The following is a 25,314-nucleotide window of genomic DNA, read 5'->3' on the forward strand; positions in this document are numbered from 1 at the left end:
TGAAATGGTTTCACTGATTGAGTTTAATAATCAAAAATAATAATAATAACCTAAAATCAGTGGAATAAGTGAAACATTGTTGAATGAAGATAATATCCTAATGACAATAGAAATGGAAGCAATAGAAGGAGAGAGGAGTGCTGCTGATGATAGTAGTGGAATTATGCCCACATAAGGGAGACATGAAAGAGGGAAATAGTGGCAATGGTTATGAGGCAGTATGTTGTGAGAAGGAGGTTGACAGGAAGACATATTTAGTTGGATGTTGCTATAGGCCAGGGAATGTGGAGGGGATAGTGATGAAGAAATGTATAAACAACTTGGGTTAATAAACAAAGTAAGGCTAATTATTATGGGCAATTTTAATTATGGCAGTATAGATTGGAATGAAGAGATAGCATTTGGGAATAAGGAAAATAAATTTCTTGAGTTCTTGAGAGACAACTAAAGGAGGGCATGTGAGGATCAAGAGTTTTAGATCTGTTGATTTCATCAGAGGATGTAATTGCGAGTGGGGTTTCTCACTTTCCTTCAGTTAGTGAGAGTAATCATATAGTGATCACATGGGTTATGGCTAGATATATGCAGACTTCTGTGAGGAAAGGATATATGTGGAAGTACAAAGCTGGTGATTATGACAAACTTAGGAAACAGCTTGGAGCTATAGCATGGAATGAGGAGTTGAGCGATAAGGAAATAAATGCTGTTTGGGAACTGACAGAGAAATACATCACAGCATCAGTGTGTGAATGTGTTCTGAAGTTCATAAAGTTGAATAAGGTAGGTGTGAAATGGATGAATGAGGAGCTTAAGCATAAAATATAGAAGAAGAAGAACCTTTGAAGGCAGTACAAGATGAATGATGGTAATAATCAGGTACATGAAGAGTATAAAGAACAATCCAGAAGAGTAACTCAGTAAGGACAACAAAAGTGCAGTATGAGCAGAAATTGACAAATCAGGTGAAGAAAAACCCTAGGGAGTTTTTTAGATATGTGGCAAGTAGAAAGAAGAATGATTATGGTAAGATGATGTTAATGAATTAAAATGGCAGAATGGTAACTGCTTCAGAAGACATTGTTGAGCTATTCACTGGTCAATTTATAAGGGTGTTACATCCTCATCAGGGTGAAATCATGAGGAAACTTAAGTTTAGAGGATATAGGAAAGGATTGTGAGTGAGCAGGAGATATTTGAAGAAATAAACCGCTAAGTGGAACTATTAGTTCAATGTTGCAAAGCATAAGGTTTTGAAATTTGGTAAGCAACGATAGGATGAAGAGTATACACTTGATGGTGAAACTTTAAAGGAGGTAGAAGAGATGAAAAATCTGGGAATGATGGTAGTGGACAAGGACCTAAAATTCTGGGACCACATTGCAGAAGTTGTTGAGATGTTGCATTGGATAATGGCAATGATGCAGAGGACCCTGACATACACAGAAAAGGAGGTTATGATGCCATTGTATAAGGCTTTGATCAGAGTTTTCATTGTGACGAGGATATGTTAGAAAGGATCCAGCAAAGATTCACAAAGGTGTTCAGTGGTCTTTAGAATGTGGAGTATGAGAACTGCTTGAGAGAATGTAAATTGTCAAGTCTTGTGAATAGGAGTAGGGAGATATGATTGAGATATACAAGTTAGCAGGGGTTGTTATCAGGTTGACATGGAAAAGAATTTTCCATGTCAACCTGATCACTTGCCTTAGTATCCCATAATGCAAAGCACATATCCTTATGGGTATGTCTATGCATTGATTCTTTAGAGAAACTTGTGACATTAAGATTATAATATATAGACACGTTTGCACAAGAATATATTTTAATTTGTCAAATATTTCAATCTGAAAATAATAGCCTATCTTCAGTGGCTACATAGGAACAGTTTTTTAACAAGGTGGAATACTGACAATTGATCATTCAAAGTAGAATGAGCCGCGTGATGTTATATCGCTAAGTATTAAAGAGAGGAAAACATTTTTTATCAGAGTAATGATTAAATTAAAGATATTAATTCACAAATTCATATAATAATCTTAATTTATAAATAACATTAGACTAATATAATATAATGCTATGCATTATGGAAAGGATCACTACCCAGACCGGTTTCGACCTTTATTTAGGTCTCGTCAGTGGGAACTAGACCCATAATGATATGTGCTTTACATTATGGGATACATAAAGATCTTTCAATCTTGTGAATCAACTGCTCTCAATTTCTCCATGAAGTCATGGAGAGATTCAGAGCAGTTGATGATGGGGAGGAGAGACTGACTGTAAGTGAGCAAGAGGTGCTTGGGGAGTTGAGTAAACTAGATGTAAATAACGCTGTGGGACTTGATAATATATCACTGCATATTCTGAAGGAATGTGCCAGGGAGTTGACACCTGCCTTGACATATTTTTTTAATACAAGTCTTGCACTTGGTCAAGTTCCTAAGGAGTGGAAGGAGGGCAAGATTGTGCCACTTCATAAAGGAGGTGATCGAACTCAAGCATCAAACTATAGGCCTATCTGTGTGTCTGGTGTTGTGGTTAAGATGTTGGAGAAGATTGTGAGAACTAGGATCCAGAGTTGGGTTGACAGCAATGGTATTATCTTTGATGGACAGCATGGATTTGCTAAAGGGAGGTCATGTTTTAGTAATCTACTTACTTATTACAATAAAGTGACTGCTTTCTTGGACAGAGGAGAAGGATACACAGTAATATACTTGGATTTTGCAAAGGCTTTTGATAAAGTACCTCATGATAAGTTGACAGTCAAACTAGCGCAGATGGGGTTGGATATTAGATTAGTGCATTGGATTGGAGACTGGCTATCTGATAGGTATCAACAAGTTGTGTATGGGGGAGCGATATCCAGGAAAAGGAAAGTCACTAGTGGAGTGCCTCAGGGGGGGAGGTCTGTTTTAGGTACATTGCTGTTTAACTTGTATATTAATGATATTGGCAAAGATTTGGATGGAAATATTCAGTTATTTGCAGATGATGCAAAGTTGGGACGAACCATAAAGAGTAGTGAAGATGTTGTGGCCTTACAAGAAGACGTGAATAAATTGAGTGATTGGGCATGGAAATGGGGATGCAAGTTCAATGTTGCAAAATGTAAGGTTTCAAAATTTGTAAAACAAAGATGGGATGCAGAATTTATGCTTGGTGAGAATATATTGTTGGAGGTAGAGGAAATAAGAGATCTGAGGATGATAGTGGATAAAGATCTAAAATTTAGGGACACATCACCAAAATTGTGAAGACAACACAATTATCAATTATAGACATTATCAATTTTATAGAGATCAAACATGGAACTTTTTCAAACCGCTTCAGGCCACCAGTAAGTGGAGCATAGTTTCACACCTAAAGACAATCACAAACATCCATGCACACAGTGGGAATCAAACCTGCAACCTGCTAGTTGGAGATCAGATATGCTAACCGCTTGGCCAACCAGGCAAACAAAAGCTGAGCTTACAAGTAGGCTTTATACCCATCTTAACGGTATGTTGATTTTTGCACATGCTAGTTCTATTCATGACCTCAAGGGACCTTTTGACTTGTGTGTGTGTGTGTGTGTGTGTGTGTGTGTGTGTGTGTGTGTGTGTGTGTGTGTGTGTGTGTGTGTGTGAACAGATGCAGCAATATATTGTGTATCAAAGGAAAACCTACATCACTGTAAAGAGCAACTCAGAGTTTTTTTCATCATATTTTGTGAAAAGTTGCTGTTTGTTACTCTTCACAGATTAAGATTTCAGCTGTGTGCCATGTTTTGCAATAGTGATGATCAATTTTGGTATTCTATGTCTGTATGTGATCCTTTAACTTGCACAGTGTTGGAGACATTGGAAAATAGTAACTCTCATTTTGCAGGAATTTCACAAATCACCAGTCAAACCATATTTACATATGGTGTCTAGACATGGAACATCGCTACTTAACAAATTGAAAATCATATCTAGATATTATGGCAGCTAAGAAATTGACCCTTCTTGGTTGACCCATCATTTATTCAAATACTCGCTCAAGAATGATGTCATGTCATTGCAGAATATGTGTCTGTAGGTGATGCTCCATGTTGATAAATAACTGCACTTATCAGTTCAGCAACTGTCTTCCAGTTGCTGAACTGATAAGCACATTTATTATGTCACACAATAATTCCAGTAATTGTTTTTTCTTTCTAAAGGAAGTATGTACACTTTATCAATTACTAGTCACAACACACAAAAACATATATCTTCAGGATTATGCATTCATCCATAATATAAAGCTGTTCACTTCCCCATATATGAATGTTTGTTTACTTTCCACAAAGTCAAAATGTTTCTTTCATCAAAACAGATGAAAGAAAAAGATGTTTCATTTAGTGTGTTATGGTTCAGGATGATCACACAAAATTCTAAATGTACCACTCTATTGTTAGGTTTGATATATGAGGGACATCCAGAAAGTAAGTTCCATTTTTAAATATTTTAACTGCAGCTAGATATTATGGCAGCTAAGAAATGGACCCTTCTTGGTTGACCCATCACTTAGGCAAATACTCTGCTGCAATCGCAGTGGTGCGCATGCATGCTGATTTTGTTGATTCGTTAGCAAGGTGTTGGTGCCATTTTCAGACATTCCATTCTCGCAGTGCATATGCTTCTTGGTGTATGTGTTTATAATGTCTTAAGAAAATCGAATTGCCCACCGCATGTGGAATTAGGTCAGTTATCTGTTTCTTGAATGCGAGGAACGTTAAAGCAGCTGAAATTCATCGGCAAATTATTGAGGTTTATGGAGAACACACAATGAGTGATTCAATGGTATGAAGATGGGCAAGACTTCTCAATGAAGGAAGGACAGGTGTGCACAATGATGAATGGAGCATACTACCATCTTTAAATAGGGGATTCACTATGACGTCACTCTTGCTGCAATTTCCAGAAGTTTCACGTTCATGTCTTCATGAAATTGTGTCGGAGAAGCTGGAAACAATTCCATCATCCTCCAATATAGTCCTGACCTCGTGCCAAGCGACTTCCACCTGTTCAAACATCTGAAATCTTTCCTTGGTGGCTGGCAGTTTCCAGACGACAAGGTCAAAGAAGCAGTCAATACGTGGTTTGCAACACAGGCGACAATCTTCTATGACGAAGGCATACAGCTCTTGGTGTCCCGTAATGATAAGCGCCTAAACAATGGCGGAAATTATATAGAAAAGTAGTGCATGATGTCTACTTTAATTTCCAATAAAGTTTTTTTTGTAAGTATAGTTTTGTTTCTCTGACAGCCCATCAGAACTTACTTTCTGGATGTCCCTTGTAACATATATAACAGGTGCAGTCAGTAAGGCCAGAGATCAAGGCTTTTATGAAGAATTTTTTACATTATTTGTGACTTGACATAATTGATTTGTTGAACTTTGCACATTAGCCTGTCAAACATGCTCAACTTTCTGCACTGTACTTACTCTGCCTGAATCTTATTCCCCCCCCATACATGTGCCATCTGTATCTACAAATTTTTCATCAAATTAACAGTTGAAAGACTTTCCTGATTTGTCTTTGAACAGCTTTCACAACTTTCATAGACTGCAACTTCAGTACACAAAATGCTTTTTTTTTCTGGTTTGAGTCATCATTTTATATTTGATCATATTCTAGCAGCAAAAGTGAAAATTATTTCTTATTCTTATACAGTATGGTGCAAAAAAACAGTACTGAATAACTACAGTGATGGTATGGAGTAAATGGGTTTATTAACAAAAAAATATGTGTTCATACATGATATGTACATCCACAACAAATTATCGGTGAAATCTTGGTTGAATAGAGCATTAACGACTGTAGATTATGTGCTCAGAATGGCACCTTGTCTTTCAAGACAGGTTTTGTAGTGCAGGCGAAGGTTCTCTGTCATCTTGGAGAACAATGGTTGGGACATTCCCTAGACATATCGTGTAGTTTTATTCCTTAGTTCATCAAGGTTTGAAGGCAGTGGGGTCATGGTAGAATACCAACTCCTTCACCATACCCCAAATGATCAAGTGATGTGAGATCAGGAGAACATGAAGGGTACAGTTCTGTGAACTTTGAAATGAGCCTCCCAGGGAAGTGTTCTGATAAATAGGCTCTAGAACCACGTGATGTGTGACAAGTTGCTCCTTCCTGTTGGAATACCTGTGCACGAAATGGAATGTTTATTGCACAACACATCCTATTTCAATCCTGGGTGGATGGAACCAACACATTTTCAGTGTAGCATTCGCTATTCAAGGTCACGTTTATACCATCCTCTTCAATGAAGTAGGACCCAGTTATGGCCAGAAACCACACAGAGACCACGCGTTGACTATCTCCCTTTGAAAAGGTTTCTCTTGGACATATTCAGGTCTTGAGGAAACAAAGAAACCTGTAGGTCCATCTGTTTACATGACCGCTTAGATGGAAATGTGCTTTATCCAAGAATCAGACATTATGGAGGAAGGACAGATCTTCATAGATATTGGCTAACATGAATGCACAGTATTCCTGCTGTGCAGCATAATCCATTGCTGTTAAACACTGACATCTGAATGACATATGAAAAGACACTCAGTTCCTTAAGGATTCTCTGTAGTGACTGCTCCGTTTCCCAAGTTTAACCACTGTTTGGCATTGACTGCAGTGTGGAGACTGTAACATTTGCTCCAGCACATGCGCATGATTCTCATTTGTGTTAACAATTTGAAGACTCCCCATATGCCCTCTACATTGTGGCAGAACACTCCCAATACATTGGAACCTTTCGATTAAGGCAATGATGACACTATTGCTTGGGGCATGCATACAGAAACAACAAACAAACTGCCCACAAACACAGGCTTGGACCATTTGCTCTACCAACTCTATACGAATGAAAATAATGCTGAACAATAAACATCTTTTCTTCCATTACGTTTCAGCTAAATGTAATAGCATAGACTCTACACGTGCTGTTCTATTAATGTGCATGCAGTTGAATGGCATATCTCATTGTGTGTACTGTACTGAAGGTGAGTGTCAGAACTCAGTACTGTTTGTTTGTATCATACTGTATATGCAAAGAATAAAAACTGAGTCTTTGCAGTAGTGTAAGTTTGACTTTTTCTATGTATTATTACTGTGTTTTAGAAATACATTTTTGTACCACATCATTTTGTAATCACCATGTCTTACCATGTATACCATTTTAAAGATTTCTGGCCCAGGCAGTGTACATTAAAGTTAAATTTTCCAGTTTAAAATATGCTATGTTCGTATTTGTGCATATATAACTTTATAACTCTCCATTTAGATTAAATTAATATATCATTTATACCTAATACTTGGAGCTTGAAATAATTCAGTATACTTCATCAGCAGTCTCCCCAACACATACACATCAAATGGAAGAGATGATACAGTAATAATTTAAGGCTAATTATTCATTATTAGCCACAGCGAAGAAGCAAGAGGGAAGGAACTCCGTGACTATGTCCTCTTTTATATTCTATGCATAGCATATTTTTAGAATATCATAGCATATGATGAGAAAACTTTGTTGTATTCTCCTCAAAATAATTATAATTATTTATCTGATTACATTGTCTGAATTGTGATGACAGTTTCAAAATATACTTTTCATATTTTTTTATACCTGATACTTATGTCTTTCAGATTCTTGATATTCATAATATTCTCGTGGTAGTATCTCGCTGGTATGGAGGAATTTTGCTTGGACCGGATCGTTTTAAGCATATAAATAATGCTGCCTGAAATGTTTTGGAACAGTGTGGATATGTACAGGTATTTTTAGATTAATTTTGAAGGTGTGATGAATTTGTAGCACTGTGTAGCTTTGTGAGATATTTCCTTTAAACAAGACTATAGAGGCTAACATGTTTTTTCAAAAATATCAGACTAATACTTAATGAACGTCTGTGGTACATTTTACTGTTTATTTATTTTTCAGTATGTTCAGGACCTCTAAATATCAAGAGGTCAGTCACAACAGCAACTCTTTAGCCAAGTATTGTTAGATGTCACTTGGTGGCACTTATTACAAGAATCATTAGAACAAAAATTTGACCTGCTATAACTCTAGTTCTAATCTGAATGTTATTGGTTTACCCCCTTAATTCAGTGGCAGTTTTCTTCAACAGATCACACCCTGCCAAATTTGAAATGTTATGTGTAATTATTAACAACATTAGAACACTGATGCTTTTTTGAGGGTATTTTTTGCTATTTTCATTCTCCATTTCTTTTGCAGAAATTCTAGATTTTGACAATGTCTCTGTTGTAGTTATGTTGCTGGAGATCTTCTGAAACACTCAGCTTAATCAGACTAAATTGAAGGAAGTGGGTTAAAGATGATTCCTTTCTAGACACCTCTAGAGGTTTGCACATTGTTCAGTTGATTTTGACCAAATTTGCATCTTTTCAGGATGTAACTGATATTTTCAATGTTCCTGCCCCTGTTTTCATAGTTTGTCTTTTTATTTTCATGCTGAATATGTTACAGCAATTATCCAGTTTAGTTAAGGAATCCTGCAGACTTGTAATGGATTTAGTTGAGAGTATAATATCCTCTGCATAAACTAAAAAAGTAGATATACACCTACAATTTAGCTAACAGATTTAATGCCGCTTTCTTTCATAATGTGATCCATTATGAATCACATTATGAAAGAAATCGTGGAGATAGTGTGCATCTTTGTCTTACACTTTTACATCAAAACATTGTCACGCATCTTTGTTATCACTCTGTCTAATGTCTCATTTATATGGGACATTCCACTTTGAGAGCTTTTGTCTTTGACCTTTATCATATGTTTTTTTCCCAAATCTACAAAACTTAGAGATCCTTGTTTTATTCTCGTGATTTAATCTGATTTGCTTGTTCTAGTTGTCTAATAGCATTTTCTAATCATCAGGTATTGATAAGTGCACCTTACTGCATTCCTCTTGAATATTTTCTACTACACCTCTTGTCTCTTTTTGTTTCATTTAACAATCTTTACACATAATTACTCCAGACTTATTGGAATATCTTTATCTTTGAATTTTATGTTCCTTTTATCATCTTCCATTTTGTTCACCATACTCCTTCCTCCATTTCTAGAAGCTTTTGAAAAAAATCCTCATTTTGGATTTTTTCCAGTATTTATTTATATATTCTTACCAGTCTTCTCATGACTTTTGCTTAGCTATTGTCATGCATTGCTTTACTTTCTTAAAGTAAAGTAGTCTATAACAGTATTCTCTGATTTACTTGCTAGGAACTTTCAATATGCTTTCTTCTTTTCAGGACTGGAGTCTCTAGAGTTCTTATTTTTCTGTCCTTACAAACAACAATACATGGCTTCCTAACTGAATCAGTCAACATTTTCTTTAGAGTCTGCCACCGAGTCATGGTTTGGTTCGTGTTTTCAAATGCTTTCATTTTTACTTGAATAAATATTTGCAATTCACCTCTGAAAGCTGCTCACCTTTGATTCTTTTGAAAACTTTATATATATATATTTTTTTTCTTTTCAACATGAAATTCATTTTTATCTTGCAAAAACTAAATGTTAGCACTTCTTATTTCAAATTCCTTGTATACTAGCAAACTGTCCTGAACCAGTGTGAAGATAATCATGTCCACAGTAACAAGAAATAATACTTTGTTATTTCTTCTCTCCATCTGAATTTGTGCATATCTTTATGTTGAAACATGGTATTAGTAATGTTGTTCTGAATCAGAAATCCATCGAACAGATCATCCAGCTGATGTTCAAAATATTTAGGGTTGAGTTTTTGACTGTCGGTTTTTTCTTGTTTTCACACTAACATTTACAAAACCAACTAGTTTGCTAAAAGTGATAGTATGTTTATGGCATGTTATGAATTTTTGGTTTATGTACTCAAGACATAATTTTGTTTTGCTAGATATTGCCATTAAAAATTATCTCATGGAGACCAAAATTGAAATTACATGACAAATTTTAATATAGGTCTTTTGTTCCAACTTATATGAAATTCCATTAAGCCAGTTCAGAATTATTAATTTCAGTTCAACTCATTTTGTCACTAAAAATGATCCAATTGAAAAGAAAATTGAATTACATGGACACTCATCCTGAATCTAAAATTTTATTAATTTTCATCTAGTCAGAATGGAGTTACTGCAGCATATAATTTTACTTATATCTGTCATTAAAGTGGTCTGATTGAGCTAAAATTTGGACTAGCTTGGTTATATTCAGATGTAATATTTATTTGAATTAATATTTGAATTTGAATTAATATTCAAATAATTTATTTGAATTAATAAATGTTTAAGCATTTTATGAAATAAGCCAACTACTGAGGAAGTGAGAAACTGGCCGCAATTTAGAACAGTTGCTTGGATCTTATTGTTTTAATTGTTGAGAATGTAAATTTCCCTCTTATATATATATATATATATATACTGTCATGTTGTACCATCATTTGAAATTTTGAAAGAAAGATATCCTTGAAGTATGGAGTAATTACTTTGAAAAACTGCTAAATGAAACAAGCAGTGATGACAGCACAGTGGTAAAAAACACTGACCAGGCATGCAGTCAGGAATCCATATCCATACTTGAAGTAGAAAAAGCCATCAAAGGCTTGAAATGTGGAAAGGCAGCAGGAGTAGATGATATTCGACCAGAAATGCTGAAATATGGTGGTATAAGAGTCTTACAGTGGCTGCACTGCATAGTTCAGAAGGCTTGGACAGAGGGGACGAATTCCAGATGATTGGAGTAGAGCTCTCATAGTACCCATATATAAAAAGGGAAATAAAATTGAATGTGAGAATTACAGAGGCATTTCATTACTGAGTGTTCCTGGTAAGATATATGCAAGTATACTTGAGAAACGGTTGAGAAGGATTGTGGAAGAGAAGCTTGGTGAAGAACAAGCTGGATTCAGGCCAAATGGAGGCTATCAGGATCAGATTTTCACTTTACGACAGATAGTCGAGAAATCATGGGAATATAACAAAGATCTGTATTTAAGTTTTGTCGATTTGGAAAAGGCATATGACAAGGTACCAAGAGAGAAGCTATTCAATACGCTACAGTTATATGGTGTCAGTGGGACATTATATCATGCAATACTTAGTCTTTATTTCAGTTGTAAGTCAGCTGCTAGAAATGAAGAAAGTACAAGAAGATGGTTTAATGTTAAGTCTGGTGTGAGACAAGGATGTACATTATCCCCTCTGTTATTCATTATCTATATGGATCACATTATGAAGGAAAGTGGTATTAAACATGATATCAAAATTGGAGATGTTAATTTCAGCTCTTTGCTTTATGCGGATGATGTTATACTTCTAAATAAATCCGCTACAAGTCTGCAAGATTCCATGACTAAATTTAATAACTGTTGTAATAGATATGGTATGAAGGTCAGCATTAAAAAGACTAAGACAACGAAATTAGGCAGAAACGTTGAAAATATCAACTGCATTGTGAATGGAGAACTTATAGAACAAGTAAAACATTTCAGCTACTTAGGCATGAATTTTAGTGAAGATGGTAAATTAAATATGGAAATAGACAACAGAATCAACAAAGCCGGTATGGTAGGAAGTCAACTGAATAAATTTATGTGGAATAAGAGAGAAATTATCATTCGGAACACTAAATTAGCTGTATAAGACAGTGTTCAAACCAGTTTTAACTTATGGATCTGAGAGCTGGGTCAGAAGTAAAACACTTGACTAGAGACTGCAGATATGAGAGTCCTGAGAAAGATTGGGCAAGAACAGATGGCAACAATGGCAATATCATATTAAAAATGAGGATATTAGGAAAGAACTTGACATTGTCAGCATCCAGGAATCTGTTAGCTGAGCTAATCTGAGGTGGTTGAGGTGGTATGGTCATTTAAACAGAATGGGACAGGAAAGATTAGCAAAACAAGAGTGTTCTCTACCAGGTTGGCAGGAAAACGACCCAGAAGAAGACCAAGATATAGGTGGATATGGTAAAAGTGCCTTAGACAAGTGCTTCCCAAACTTTTGGATGTCAGGACCCCCCTTTGGAAAAATAAAATATTTAATGGCCCCCTCGAAAAAAAATCTAAATATAGACATATATTATTATAATATTTATTGTATTTATATTCAATACAAAACATACACAGCGAATATTGCAAAAACCAACACATTTGACATGGCACATTATCATATATTTTTCTATAGATTTTACATTTGTTATTTTTATGTACAATAACAATATATGTTTATATTGTTATTGTACATTTGCAGTACAAGCACATGAAACGTAAAACGATTAGTAATAAAGAGAGAATTAAAAACATAAAATAAGTTTAATAACAATTTAATGTGATGGATGTGTTTCAATACTGCTACACAAAAAAGTCGGTATCAGGTGAAATATTTGAAACTGAAATTGTTAGATTTCTGCCTTGAAATGAAACTTATATAAGCATATAAATAAGCATAGTGCCAAAATATGCAGGAAGCAAAATTTGTGAACCCGCATGAATTATTAGGCGTTTGTGTGATTTTTTTTCCATTAAAATGTAAAAAATGACAAAAAAAAAAATAATAAAAATTAAATGTTTCTTTTAAGATAAAAAAAACTACTTAGTCTTAAAACATTTTCAATTTGTTTTCATTATTTCATGGCCCCCCCTCAACAAAATCGACGGCTCCCAAGGGGGCCGGGGCCCACAGTTTGGTAAGTGCTGCCTTAGACGATAGAAATATAAGATCTGATAATGTTGGAGTCTTGACAAGTAACAGACTGATTTGGAGGAAAATTGTAGATAGGAAGTTAATAATGATGTAAATTTTTCATGTAGTACTATCATATCCTGTACACCCCTTGAGGGTATATATCTCAGGAATTTGATGACGATGTATACTGTCTCCATGAAGACATATGTTGTCTTGCTTCTCACCATTAGTCCTTGAAACAAAAAGGCAAGATGTGTGTCTTCATAGAGACAGCATACATATAAGGGGCTATTGTTTTTCTATTGGATAATATTCAGTTTTTTTTTTTTTCAGTTTCTTTGGTAAAGTTGAATTTTAGATATTGCTTATTGAGCAAAGAAAACCAAGTGTTGTAAAATAATTAGTGCATTATCTGCTTAGTACCTTTAATATTTGATGGCTTTAAATTGGCATCTGATATGGCAAGCTTTTGAAGATTATCTATTTATTATAAATTTCTAGTTGAAGCTCATATTAAGGTTTATTAGAATGAGCACAGCACTTTGAATGAATTAAACAAAGGATGACTCCATTATTTTGTCTCAGTCACTGAGACATCTTCATTGTTATATTCTGGGAATTGTAATGTGTACACAGACTACACAAGAAACAAGTAGAATAGATGAAAATCCTAAGAATGTCAGAAAGCAAAAGAGATCTAACAATCTGTTTTCTCAGATCTTGGGGAGTTTTATACAACATATGTATTGAGATTCAAGTAGGTTTTAAGATCAGTTGCTGATTCCAAATTTCTTCATATTTGTATTTACCGAGATGAGGTATTCAGTAAACCCCCTCCTGCTTTTATGGCACATATATATTTTCTTTCATGCCTGTATTTAATGTTGGACTACAGAAGCAAGGTCAAGATGGACATCCTTCAGCAGATTGCCGAAGAACTGATCATAGCACGTCTTGGCAAGGCTCAATTGAAGAAACCCACTGTTGCCCTTGACATTTTCAGAGTATTTGATAGGATCTGCTTAGCAAGTTGCCATCTTTTTTTTTTTTTTTGTTTGCTTCCTGCTATCTGTAATTTAAGCAGCCCGTTTTTGCTCTGGTCCTTCACATGTCATGGTGGATGGAGTCCTCTGTTCAGACTTCTCCACTAGTGCAGGAATAATCCAAGGTTCTCTTTTATCACTTACCATCTTTCTCCTATACATAAATGATTCCATCTCACTGACCTCACTCCTATTCATAGTTATATACTTTGGTCTTCATAGTTATCTGACAAACCCATAGTACTCAAACATCCCAAGGTTTGGTATCTTTTATTACCAGTGCTCCTTAAAACACAAATCTAAAAATAATTTTTCAATGGGCAAGGATAATCTAGTCACCTTCACTGCTACCGAAACATAATCCTATCTTCTTTCTTGGGAAAACGTAATTAATTAATTAAAAAAAAAAACTTGCTTTCTCTTGATAATACCTAAATTACCAGACATAATCAGATCACTTTTTGGGTTGACATTTGCTTCTAGTTTTTCCTGAAATAAACATATTCTGTCACTTCAGTAACTAAAAATTTGGCATTTCCTGACAAAGATGATATTTTTTACCTGTTCAGCTTCTGATTTAAAAATTCTTTAACTAGTCTAGAAAGAGAAGTTCAGGTAATCTTTGATCTCTTTCTCTCTCTCCCACACACACACAGATAATGTTTTTGCCTCGTATCTTTATTATTATTATATCACACCTCCAGGGAGTCCAAAGACTCATCAAGGGAGGGCATCAACTCTACAATCTCAATACTCCACCAACCTTCATCATCTAACACCAACGCCACCTACCGCCGACTGCCACCACTAGTGCTTTCACAGACAATCACAAACATCCATGCCCACGGCGGGATTCGAATCCACGGCCTTTTGGCTGGAGAGTGGATACGCTAACCACTCGGCCAACCAAGCCATAACTTTTCAACACTACTTCCATGGTTATTGTTCCATTGAACTGGCATCTATCATTCCTTTGTTTTACACTGAGTCTGTTATAAAACATGAGGAGCAGCCACTCAGTGTCCTTCACCAGGCCATATACAGACTCACTACACCTACTTCTCCTTTTACTCTTTTATTCCACTTGCCTCTGTTCTCTGAAACAGCCTTTTTCACAAAGTATTCTCCAGCAACTACAGGTTGATAAAAATTAAAGTATCCCTGTTTAAGGCCTTGTGGAGCAACACCAGTGATCCAAATGCTGTGAAACTTTGCAAGAAAGAATACATCATGTGGAAGCAGTATTAGAGGGAAAAAAAGTAGTTCCAAAATTCACTACCAAGGGGTATGATGTACCTAATCAAGTTGCAGTAATTTTTCTGTATGTGTAAGAAGGAGAAAAACTGAGATAAGTATAAATATAACTTTTTTATTCACTTTTATTATGCATTCACAGGCTATACTTTTCAATGTGATGCCCTTTCCAGTATGCCACAAACTGCATCCTTTGCACAGTGTGTTCAATGGCAGAATGGAGCTGGTTGCAACTGATGTTGCACACATGCAGCACTGTGCTGTCTTTCAGTGCTGGAAGGCTATCAAGATGATCCCAGTAAACCCTGTCTTTGAGAAATCCTCAGAGCCAGACATCACTGGGAGATCAGGTCAGCTGAACAAGGTGGCCATGCAGTGGAAAACGCATGGCTGATGACTCGTCTTCTGTGAAATGTTATCGAAGAACCTCCTGTATGGATTGACCGATGTGTGGAGGAGTCCCATCCTGCATGAGAATGACAGAGGCATTGCTGTAGCTGTGGCACAGCAAAATTATTTATCATATTGCAATACCTCAGCCATAACTGAGCAGGTCACAGGACTGAACTGGTGAATGTCCTGAAAGAAGAATGGTCCAATGTAAACCCGCACCAGACAGTAACTTTGGGTGAATGCAACAGAACTTGTTGGATGTTTCACCTGAATGAAGCTGAATATTCACGGCTCCATTCAGGTGAAAGTGAGCCTTATCTCCTCATAAAATCATTTACAGCCATACAGAGTCCGACTGAACAAGAAATGTTAAAGTGAATGTCAGTTGACTTTCAAAGTCCTGCAGGCACAATTCCTGTATAAGGATTATCATGAATGGGTAGAAATGCAGAATCTTCCGTAAAATTTTCCAGACATTTGTGTATGGCACATCCACGTGTCTTGATACAGCATGTGCACTGCAGGAACCAACACTGTTATTCATGGCCTGCTCCACAATGATAGTAGTAACTTCATTCACTTGTGAACTGATTGGTCTGCAACATCTGTGAGATCTAATTCCCAACAATCTTGTTTCTTCAAAACGACTATCCATTTGCAGAGCACATGGAGATAGTGAACCTTATCGACATTTGTTCATCAGGCAAAGCACTTTGAGACAAGGTTAGTGCCATCACTGTGGATGGTATTAACCAGAATGAAGGGAAAAATCTTGTGTCCATCTTTTTAAATCCTCCTTGCACCTGCCGAGTTGCATGATATGCAAATTCCACACGTTTCATGTTCACCATACCCCTGGTGGTTAATTTTGGAACTGCCTTTTTTTTTTCTCCCAGATATCACTTCTGTATTACGCACAAGGTATTCCTGCAAAGTTTCGCAGCATTTGGATCACTGGATAGTGTCCCAAGCCTTTAATCAAAATTAAAGTATCGCTTAAACAGGGATACTTTAATTTTGATCGCCCTGTATATCTATCAATGAAAATATCAGTATCATTCTTTTCTAATCTACACAACAGTACACTGTTCTATAACTTCTCATTATGAGATTAGTTTACAGAAAGAGTAAGTTTCATTCAAGTGTGTTGTATGTAAAGCTCTGGTTACTTAGTGTAGTTGTTAAAGGTCCAATGCTCATCCTCAAAATCTCTAATTACATGGATTGACTGGAAGATTTACTCAGTCACATTACTGATGTGTTACGTAATATTATACAGTGTGTGGTTCTAGATCACATGAAGAACCTGAATAATATGCATCCGAGTCAGAGATTATGAAAGTGCATTTATTTTGTTCTTTTTGGTGTTTCTAACTAAACTAACCAGCTTTCTATCTAAAGGACATCATCAATACTGACTGAGTTATGGAGGATCTCTAAAATAGTGGTCAGAATTTTCCAGACAGATAGAAGAACTATAATTTCAAAGTTTTCTGAATTGCATTCACATAATTAGTTTTTTAACCCCACATCTATATGTACTGAACACTTAGTTTTTCCAGTAGTCCATTCCAAATCACTGTGAGAATAACCATTTGGCACTGGGTAAAATGTTGATGATTTTTTAAAAAAAAGTTCCTTGTTTCTGTTTATATATTAGTTTCTATTGCATACCAAGAAGCTATATCCATGGATAGAACCACAGCTAGTTTTAGCAACTTTTGTGAATATTAATTAAATATTGGTCTCAATGGTTAATTGGTTACTACACAAACCGTTTAGTAGTGGGCATGTTTAATATTCATGTGTGAATATTAAACAGTTACAAATTTTTGGCAGTGGGTGTTTGAAGGTGTGGAATTGTGCATATAAGCTTATATCTTTGATTGTTTTTACTTTATATAGATGTTTTTAAACTAGTTTCTCCATATTTTGAGCACTAAATTTGTAGATTTTAATTTATGCACATTTAGAACAATTACAACTTTCAACCACTTTCTCTGTTTACTTTTTCATTCTTCTCATTATTCTAATACTTCTCCACTCACTTCATTAGATGTATATGTACATTTAATATAGCTGAAGCAAAATTTAATACTTTCTTCTTAGATTAACTGGTGTATACATATATAATTTACTTAAGATGCAATTTATTCATTCACTATTCATTTTTAATAAATTTTAACCTCCCAACTGGCCAAAATGGATGAAGTGCTCTGACCCACTTAGGATTTTTCATAGATCAAAATATGAGTGGCATTCTGCCTTTTATCATGTTCACCATACCCCTGGTGCATCTATATACATAGATGCACCAGGTGCATCTATATATATAGATCAAAATATGAGTGGCATTCTGCCTTTTATCATGTAATTATCTTCCTCTTCCATTAATCTGTTAATTGTGATTGTAGAACCATTAACAGATTAATTGTAGTGCAGCAACCTTTGAGTCACTTGACTTAAAGTATGCCGTTTTATTTGGAATTTCCTTCATCATCCTTCAATAATTGAACTTTCTGTTGCACAATTTATTTACTTTGTGTGTGTGTTCCCAAAGATACAAAGAATTTTATGTGTGGCAATCTTCTTCTTCTGTAGCTTCTCCCACTTAAGTTAGGTCACTGTTGATGATGAGTCTCCTCCGCATCCTCCTGTCTTGGACTGTCATCACATCCAAGTTCTTCATCCTCAAGTCCTCTTCTACCAGCTCCCTCCATCTCTTCTTTGGCTGCCCATGCTTCCTCCTTCCTTGTACATCCATCTGCATGACCCTTCTTCCCACATATTCGTCCTCCCTCCTCATCACATGACCAAACCATCTCAACCTTGCCTCTTGTATCTTTGCTCCTAAGTTCGTAACTTTCACTCTTCCCCTCACATAGTCATTTCTCAGATGATCCTTTCTGGTCACACCGCACATCCACCCAAGCATTCTCATCTCTGCTACTTCCATCCTGCTGATGTTATTTTTCCTCAGGGCCACAGTTTCTATAGCATACGTCATAGCTGGCCTTACTACTGTCCTATAGATTTTGCCTTTCAGATTGATCAGCATCCTCTTATCGCATAACACTCCAGCCATCTCCCTCCAGTTCCTCCAATCTGCTTGTATCCTGCATCCCACTTCCTTCTCAGCTCTTCCATCTTCTTCCACTGTTGAACCTAAGTCCATCACCTTCCTGATGACATTTCCTTCCAGCTCCAAATCTGTCCCCTGGCTGCCACCCACTGTGCAACACATATACTCTCTTACTTCTGCTCAGTCTCATACCTCTCTCTCTTCCAGTACTTTTTTCCATCTTTCCAGTTTAGTTCCCACTTCTCTTGAATCTGCACACAGCAAGATGTCATCTGCATACAACGTTGTCCAAGGCACATCTTCTCTCACCTCCTCCGTTACCACCTCCATCACAATGTTAAACAGAAACGGACTTAATGCAAGCCAACTGTTACGTGAAAACTTTCTGTCTGTCCCAGACAGATCCAAACACTTGTCTTCACATTTCTGTACATCTCCTGCACCAACCTGACATATTTCTCCAGAACCTTCTTCTCCCTCAGACACCTCCAGACTTCTTGCCTTGGCACTCTATTGTATGCTTTTTCCAAATCAATAAATGCCAGATGCAGCTCCTGTTGTTTCTCTCGAAACTTTTTCATCATCTGCCGTAACCCAAAGATAGCATCTGTTGTTGATCTACCAGGCCTGAAGCCAAATTGTTCCTTTGCAATCTCCACTTCCTTCCTCAATCTTCCATCAAGAACCCTTTCTAGGATTTTCATTGTGTGGGACATCAATTTTATTCCTCTGTAATTTTTACAGTCTTGTGCATCCCCTTTACCCTTGTAGATGGAGACAAGAGTACTCTCACTCCATTCCTCGGGTATATTTTCCTTTTGGCAAACTTTCATGAACAGGTCCCACAGCAGGTCAAATGTGGCAATGAATTTGTAAATTTGCTGTCTTTTACATCTGTCAGCTACTTTCTCTGTTTACTTTTTCATTCTTCTCACTACCCTAATACTCATCCCACACCTTATTAGATGCATATATACATTTAATATAGCTGAAGTGAAATTTAATACTTTCTTCTTGGCTTAACTGATGTATGCATTAGTCGATTAATTGTAATGGAGTGACCTTTTTGTCACTTAACTTAAAGTATACCGTTCTATTATTTTATTTGGAATTTCCTTCATCATCCTGCAATAATTGTCTTGTTCCACTGCACTGATTCTTCAATTCAGTGCAGTGGAACAAGACAATTTATGTTCTTTCATTATAATGACAATATTGTAAAAAATATTTTCACATGCTTGCATTGGAAATCATGATATTAAATATTTATAAATGTTTTCAAATAACATTTGAAAACATGCTGGTGTGTTTCTCTGATTGCAAGGGGATAGTCCACTATGAATTCATTGAACAAGGATAAATAGCCAATGAACAATGCTATTTAGAGGTGCTGAAAGATTACGAGATTCTGTTCGGAGATAAAGACCTGAACTGTGGCCTGACAAATGGATCATCCATCACGACAATACGGCAAGCCATAGTGTGCTCATCATGAGAGAGTTTCTGGCCAAAAAATAAAAAAAAAATCAATTACTGAATTAGGTCATCCTGCTTATTCACCTGACTTAGCTCCCTGTGATTTTTGGCTGTTTCCAAAATTAAAGACTGCACTAAAAGGACAAAGAGTTTCTTAGATCACTGATATTCAGCATAATGTGATAAATGAACACGTATTCCAGAAAGAGTTCCAGGCCTGTTTCCAAAAATGGATAAACCATTTAAACTAGTGTATAAATGCACAAGGTGGACTACTTCAGAGGTGACAGTAGCCACTAATGTATAGTTCCAAACATAGGTTTTTTTTTTTTACAGGTGTATTCTGGGAATTAAATTATCACACCTCGTATATGGAACACTTGATATCATGAAATCACTCGAGGAGCATGTACTCATACATTTTTAGTGTAAAATATTCCTATACAAACTGATTCAAAATTTATGCTCATTTTGAAGATTTCCAATACACCCTATCCCCATCAGCTCCTGGAACTGAATTATAAATAACTACTCTAATTTTCTGCTGGTTTGAAAGTTTTCACAGACAGTACTCAAAATCTATTACTTTATTTTATCGTTTTGACAAAAGAAATAAGGCAATAATTTTATGTTGAAGCAGATACTTCTGATCTAACTATTTTCTTTGCAATCTACAATCAGTTATTCAGCTGTTAGCTGAACTTATTCTATGTTCATATGTTTTACATATGAACATAGAATAATTCCATGTATATGTTTTACATATACATTTTATATTTTCACCATATAACACTGTTTATATTTATGCCACAAAAAATAGTTTGATAGTATTTGGATTTAAAAAAAAAAATGAATACTACTACTGCTGGTTGCTATTTCTCAGATGAGATGTCTTAGAAATAGTAGATAATAATCTCTCAGCACAAGGAAAAGGCTGAAATCTTAGATTATTCTCACTTCTATTGAGAAAGAAAAGAAAGAACACTTCCCCAGAAATCACACTAAAGAACTTCAAGCAATAGTGGAGTATTCACCAGCAATGTTTTCTTTCATTTATAATTACTTAACTGATTAGCGGACATCCTAAACAGAAATACTGATATTTCTTTTACAGGCTGAAACAATTATCTTGGAAAGATTTTTTTTTTTTTTTTGGCGAGGGGGGGGGGGATAGTAACCAACCTATTCAACCTGCAGATGTTTCATATTATAATTTATTTTGAAAACCATTCACAAGACAATTGAAAGCATATATCAGGAGCATGTACTCATGCATTTTTAGTGTAAAATATTAGTAAATGTATTATTCAAATGTGCAGTGATTTCTTATTTGTACTGTAAGAAAACACCATGTAATAAGTTTTTCATTGACTGATCATTTCAGAACAAAATGTTATTTTCAATGTTTTTTTAAAATAAAAAAAAAAAATCAGCTTTTTATTCCCGTATACGGGGAGTAGGCGAGGCCATTTAGTCCTATCTAACTTTTGGAGACTGAGTGGGCAGTTCAATCTCCACTGGTACCAATCAGAGATAGATGGCCCAAGGCTATCACTAATTAAGCAGTACACAGTGAAGAGAGACGGCTCAAATGTGCTGCCATCTCGTGGTCCCTAACCCTAACACAATATATTTAATGTCTGAAATAATGTGGGTTCTACAGTCGATTTTCTTGAGTTTACAGGACGAAAAACCTGCTTGCCTGTGCCAGAGATTGACTAACTCGGGAGCCGGTCGAAAAAAGGCTTAGAAAAATTTCCTCTAGTCGCGACAGCCAAGTCTTCCTTTATGCAGCCAAGCGCCGTGGTGTGCAAACGCCACATCCACTGAGCTACACAGGCTCTATTTTTTTTTTAAATAAAGTGCACAAAATTATTTTTTTGCTACTTTTGCCAACTGAACATCAGAAAAAATTATAAGTGACATTGATAATTGATATAGCTTTAGTTTCATGTTAAACAGAGAGCTTAACAATTACATGATTTGCTTCATAATTGTTTGTTTCGATTTGTATTGCATGAATCTTAACAAGGGCAGGGGACAAAACTCATCTGCAAATAGTGTAAATAACATGATTTTTTTCTCTAAATCAAACCATACGAGCACAGGAACTGCAAGCATTCTGTGAAGTGCTTTATGAATAGAATTAAAAATAAACAAGACATAATAGACAAGAAACAGTGAACTTTTTAATAAATACCTTTGCAATTATTTTAGAAGCTTGTGTAGCTTAGTGGAAGTGGCATTTGCATTCTCTGCACATGGCTGCACGAAGTTAGACTTATAGTTCGAGTCTAGTTGTCAACTAGAGAACTTTTTCTAAGCCTTTCTTCGACCAGTTCCTGAGTTAGTCGATCTCTGACGTGGACAAGTGGGTTTTTTCTCCTGGAAACTCGGGTTCTTCATCCTGTAAACTGAAGAAAATTGACCGTAGTACCCACATTATACAGTAACATATCCTATTTAGGTTAGGTATACCAAGAGATGGAAGCACTTGTTTTTTGGTCTCTTCGTCGGTGGCTGCCTATAATTAGTGATAGACATGGGCCAGCTATCTCTGGCTACCGGTGGAGATTGAACTGCCCACTCAGTCTCCAAAAGCTAGATAGGGTTTAAAGGCCTCGCCTACTCCCTATACAGGAATAAAAAGGCGTTAGCTTAGCAATTATTTTATGAAATAATTGTTTCATGAAAGTTATTATCTTCAGTAAAGATTTTTGTGAAAAAAAAATCTGACATTTCTTTTTCTAGTCTGGTATAAGTTACATGCAATAATTGATAGCAACTATTTTCTGTATACATTAGTGACATTATTTTATTTCCCTCACATATAAAAAAAAAAACATTTCAGAATGGAAGTTTCTCTTATTTTGTCCAGCTGTTAATAAACTATGATTATATGATAAAAGGACTAGAAATATATGTTGTATATGTTTAATCTATATCTCTATTTAAAATTACAGCCACACATCATAATACTGTAAGAAAGCTATGCATTTCATGCTGCTTAGGCTAGCTCTGAGACAGGCTATGAACATGAGTTAATCCCTATAAGGGTTCTCCTGAGTATGAAGGATTATCACATCTTTTAATGGACATAATTGCCGTGAGCACATCTTATCCATGTTTCTGCAACTCTATCATATCCTCAGTTTGGTTGACATACACACACGGACAAAGAAATTAGCACACCAAGAAGGAAGCATAGGATTCAACTGGAATTTTATTGGTGTAATGATACAGGTGAGTGATGCACATGATGGCAAAAACAGAGCTGAAGGACAATTACAAAGAGATCTGTGGTACGCAATCCGGTCATCATCATCAATAGCATGTTGCACCGCCTTGTGCGGCATTACATGCTGCAGTACGGTCCGGCATGGTGGCGAACAGACGCCTGATATTGTCCTGCGGCAGACTGGCCCACACGTGTTGGACACTGTGCTCCAAATCCTGGATATTGCGCCACGGTGGGAGCTGGCATTTCAGCTGCTCCCAAACATGCTCGATAGGGGACAAGTCTGGGGAGCAGGCAGGCCATGGAAGTGTCTATACACGACGTAGGCAGGCCTGGGCAACCCGAGCCGTGTGCAGACGGGCATTATCCTGCTGGTATAACGCTCCTGGGGCCGTAGGATGTCGTCCACATACTGCTGCCCCGTCGATGCGACATGTACCACTACGAGGGGTGATCAGCAATCGTAGGCTATGGCTCCCCAGCCCATAATGCCTGCAGTGTGGGAGGTGTGGCGCTTGATAGCAAGGTCGGGATTGTGTCCTTGACCAGGGGTCCTCCACACCTGGACACGATGATCATCTGTCCCCAAGATGAAGCGGCACTCATCGCTGAAGACCACACGTCGCCAGTCTGTGGTGTTCCACGTCGCTCTTGCCTGGCACCACTGCAAACGGAGTCGGCGATGTTGCAGTGTTAATGGAAGCACATGTAAGGGGCACTGGGATCATAGATTCGCCTCCGTGAGGCATTGGGAAATGGTTCATGGGCACACAGGAGCCCCTACATCTGCCTGTATAGTGGACAGGTCACCATGGGATCCCCCCCCTATGCTTGCCGCACGATCCATCGATCCTCTAGCGTTGGTCCTCCTGATCTGACCGGTGCTGTTCTGCCATGTGGCAGTGCCAGAACGTGTCCACAGCTCCCAACACTGTAGGACGGTATGGTCAGAACGGTTCATGTGCACACCTATATGGCACGCTGACCACCCTCCAATTTTCAGGCCGATGATCATGCCTCTGTCAAAGTCCATAAGTTGCTTAAATCGACGTCTCTGGCATCTACCTGGCATTATTGTCACTCTGTATTCTAGCTTGCGTCGGCCGGTGCTTTTTGCTTTAATCAGCTGACTACACGCCGACTTTATAAGGCTGCCGGTTCTTGCTTGCAGCGCCACCGCAGGGTGTGTGGGCATATGCAATCGCACCAAACTTGGATCATTTGCATACCACCCCGCACCATGTTTTCTTCCAGGTGTGCTAATTTCTTTGTCTGTGTGTGTATATATACATCAAAGCCAGTAGTTAGGTTAAACAGACTTCATCTAAAGATGCACTCAGTAGTAACGATTAATTGTTCTGCATGATTTTTATGATTTCTATAATGATATACAAGAAATTCAGTCTGATAATTAAATTTTATAAATCAAGTAATAAATATAAAATTTATATTTTTCAGAAAGAGGGTGAAGATGGAAAACTGAAAAAGAAAAAAAGAAGATGAAATTTTATTTGCAGTTTTGTTGAACTAATTTGAAGATTAAAGTTTTTTCACTTTGACCCAGAACTAAACTGTCCAATAACTGTAAATTTATAAGTATCCCAAGTAATTTTTCTGTTTAACTACTACATGATATAAGGTCTCTAATAAGCATTGGAACTTTCTAAGGGAGTTCAACTCCACCTGTTGCTATGTTCCCCCCCCCCCCCCCAATAAATTCATTCATCAGAATGACATCCACTTTCTGACCATGTAAACAATATATCCTTACACTATCAGTTACCAGATGTTTGACTTAATTTATACTCATCTTAATTGAATGTGGATCTCTTATAACTCAGCTTATCAGTTCCAACTATCCACCTCAATGACTGTGTATAGTGGCTATCTATCTGTCAAGAAAGAAAAATTGTAGTGGAGAAATTTTAGAAAATATTTATTATTATTTATACGAGGAGTCAAAAGACTCATCACGGGGAGATCCACACTATTCATTAACACAATACCTATCATACATCTGCTTATTTTACTCTTGAGAGACACTCATGACATTATAATTAGGAATTATAGACATGTTAACACAAGAATATTTTAATATTTCACTCTGAAACTAACCG

At 36.6% G+C, this 25,314-nt stretch overlaps 1 protein-coding gene across 4 annotated transcripts in view; it reads left to right on the forward strand.

The window, feature by feature from the left end:
* LOC150100873 (protein IMPACT-A-like) overlaps positions 1-24,756 on the forward strand; it is a 172,672-nt gene extending 147,916 nt beyond the window's left edge. For all 4 annotated transcript variants that reach the window (XR_016549170.1, XM_090401689.1, XM_090401688.1 and 1 more), the window contains 2 exons: positions 7,665-7,793; positions 24,656-24,756. Coding sequence is in view for 3 of the 4 variants with exons in the window: in XM_090401689.1 (XP_090257815.1) it covers positions 7,665-7,763 (99 nt within the window). In the remaining variant the exon portion in view is untranslated. The remainder of the gene's footprint in view (positions 1-7,664; positions 7,794-24,655) is intronic.
* The last annotated feature ends 558 nt before the right edge of the window (positions 24,757-25,314 follow it).

This window comes from Typopeltis vanoorti, chromosome 12 (genome assembly GCF_054136105.1).
Source record: "Typopeltis vanoorti isolate ZY-2024b chromosome 12, IOZ_Tvanoo_1.0, whole genome shotgun sequence".
NCBI classification, from domain to species: Eukaryota; Metazoa; Arthropoda; class Arachnida; order Uropygi; family Thelyphonidae; genus Typopeltis; species Typopeltis vanoorti.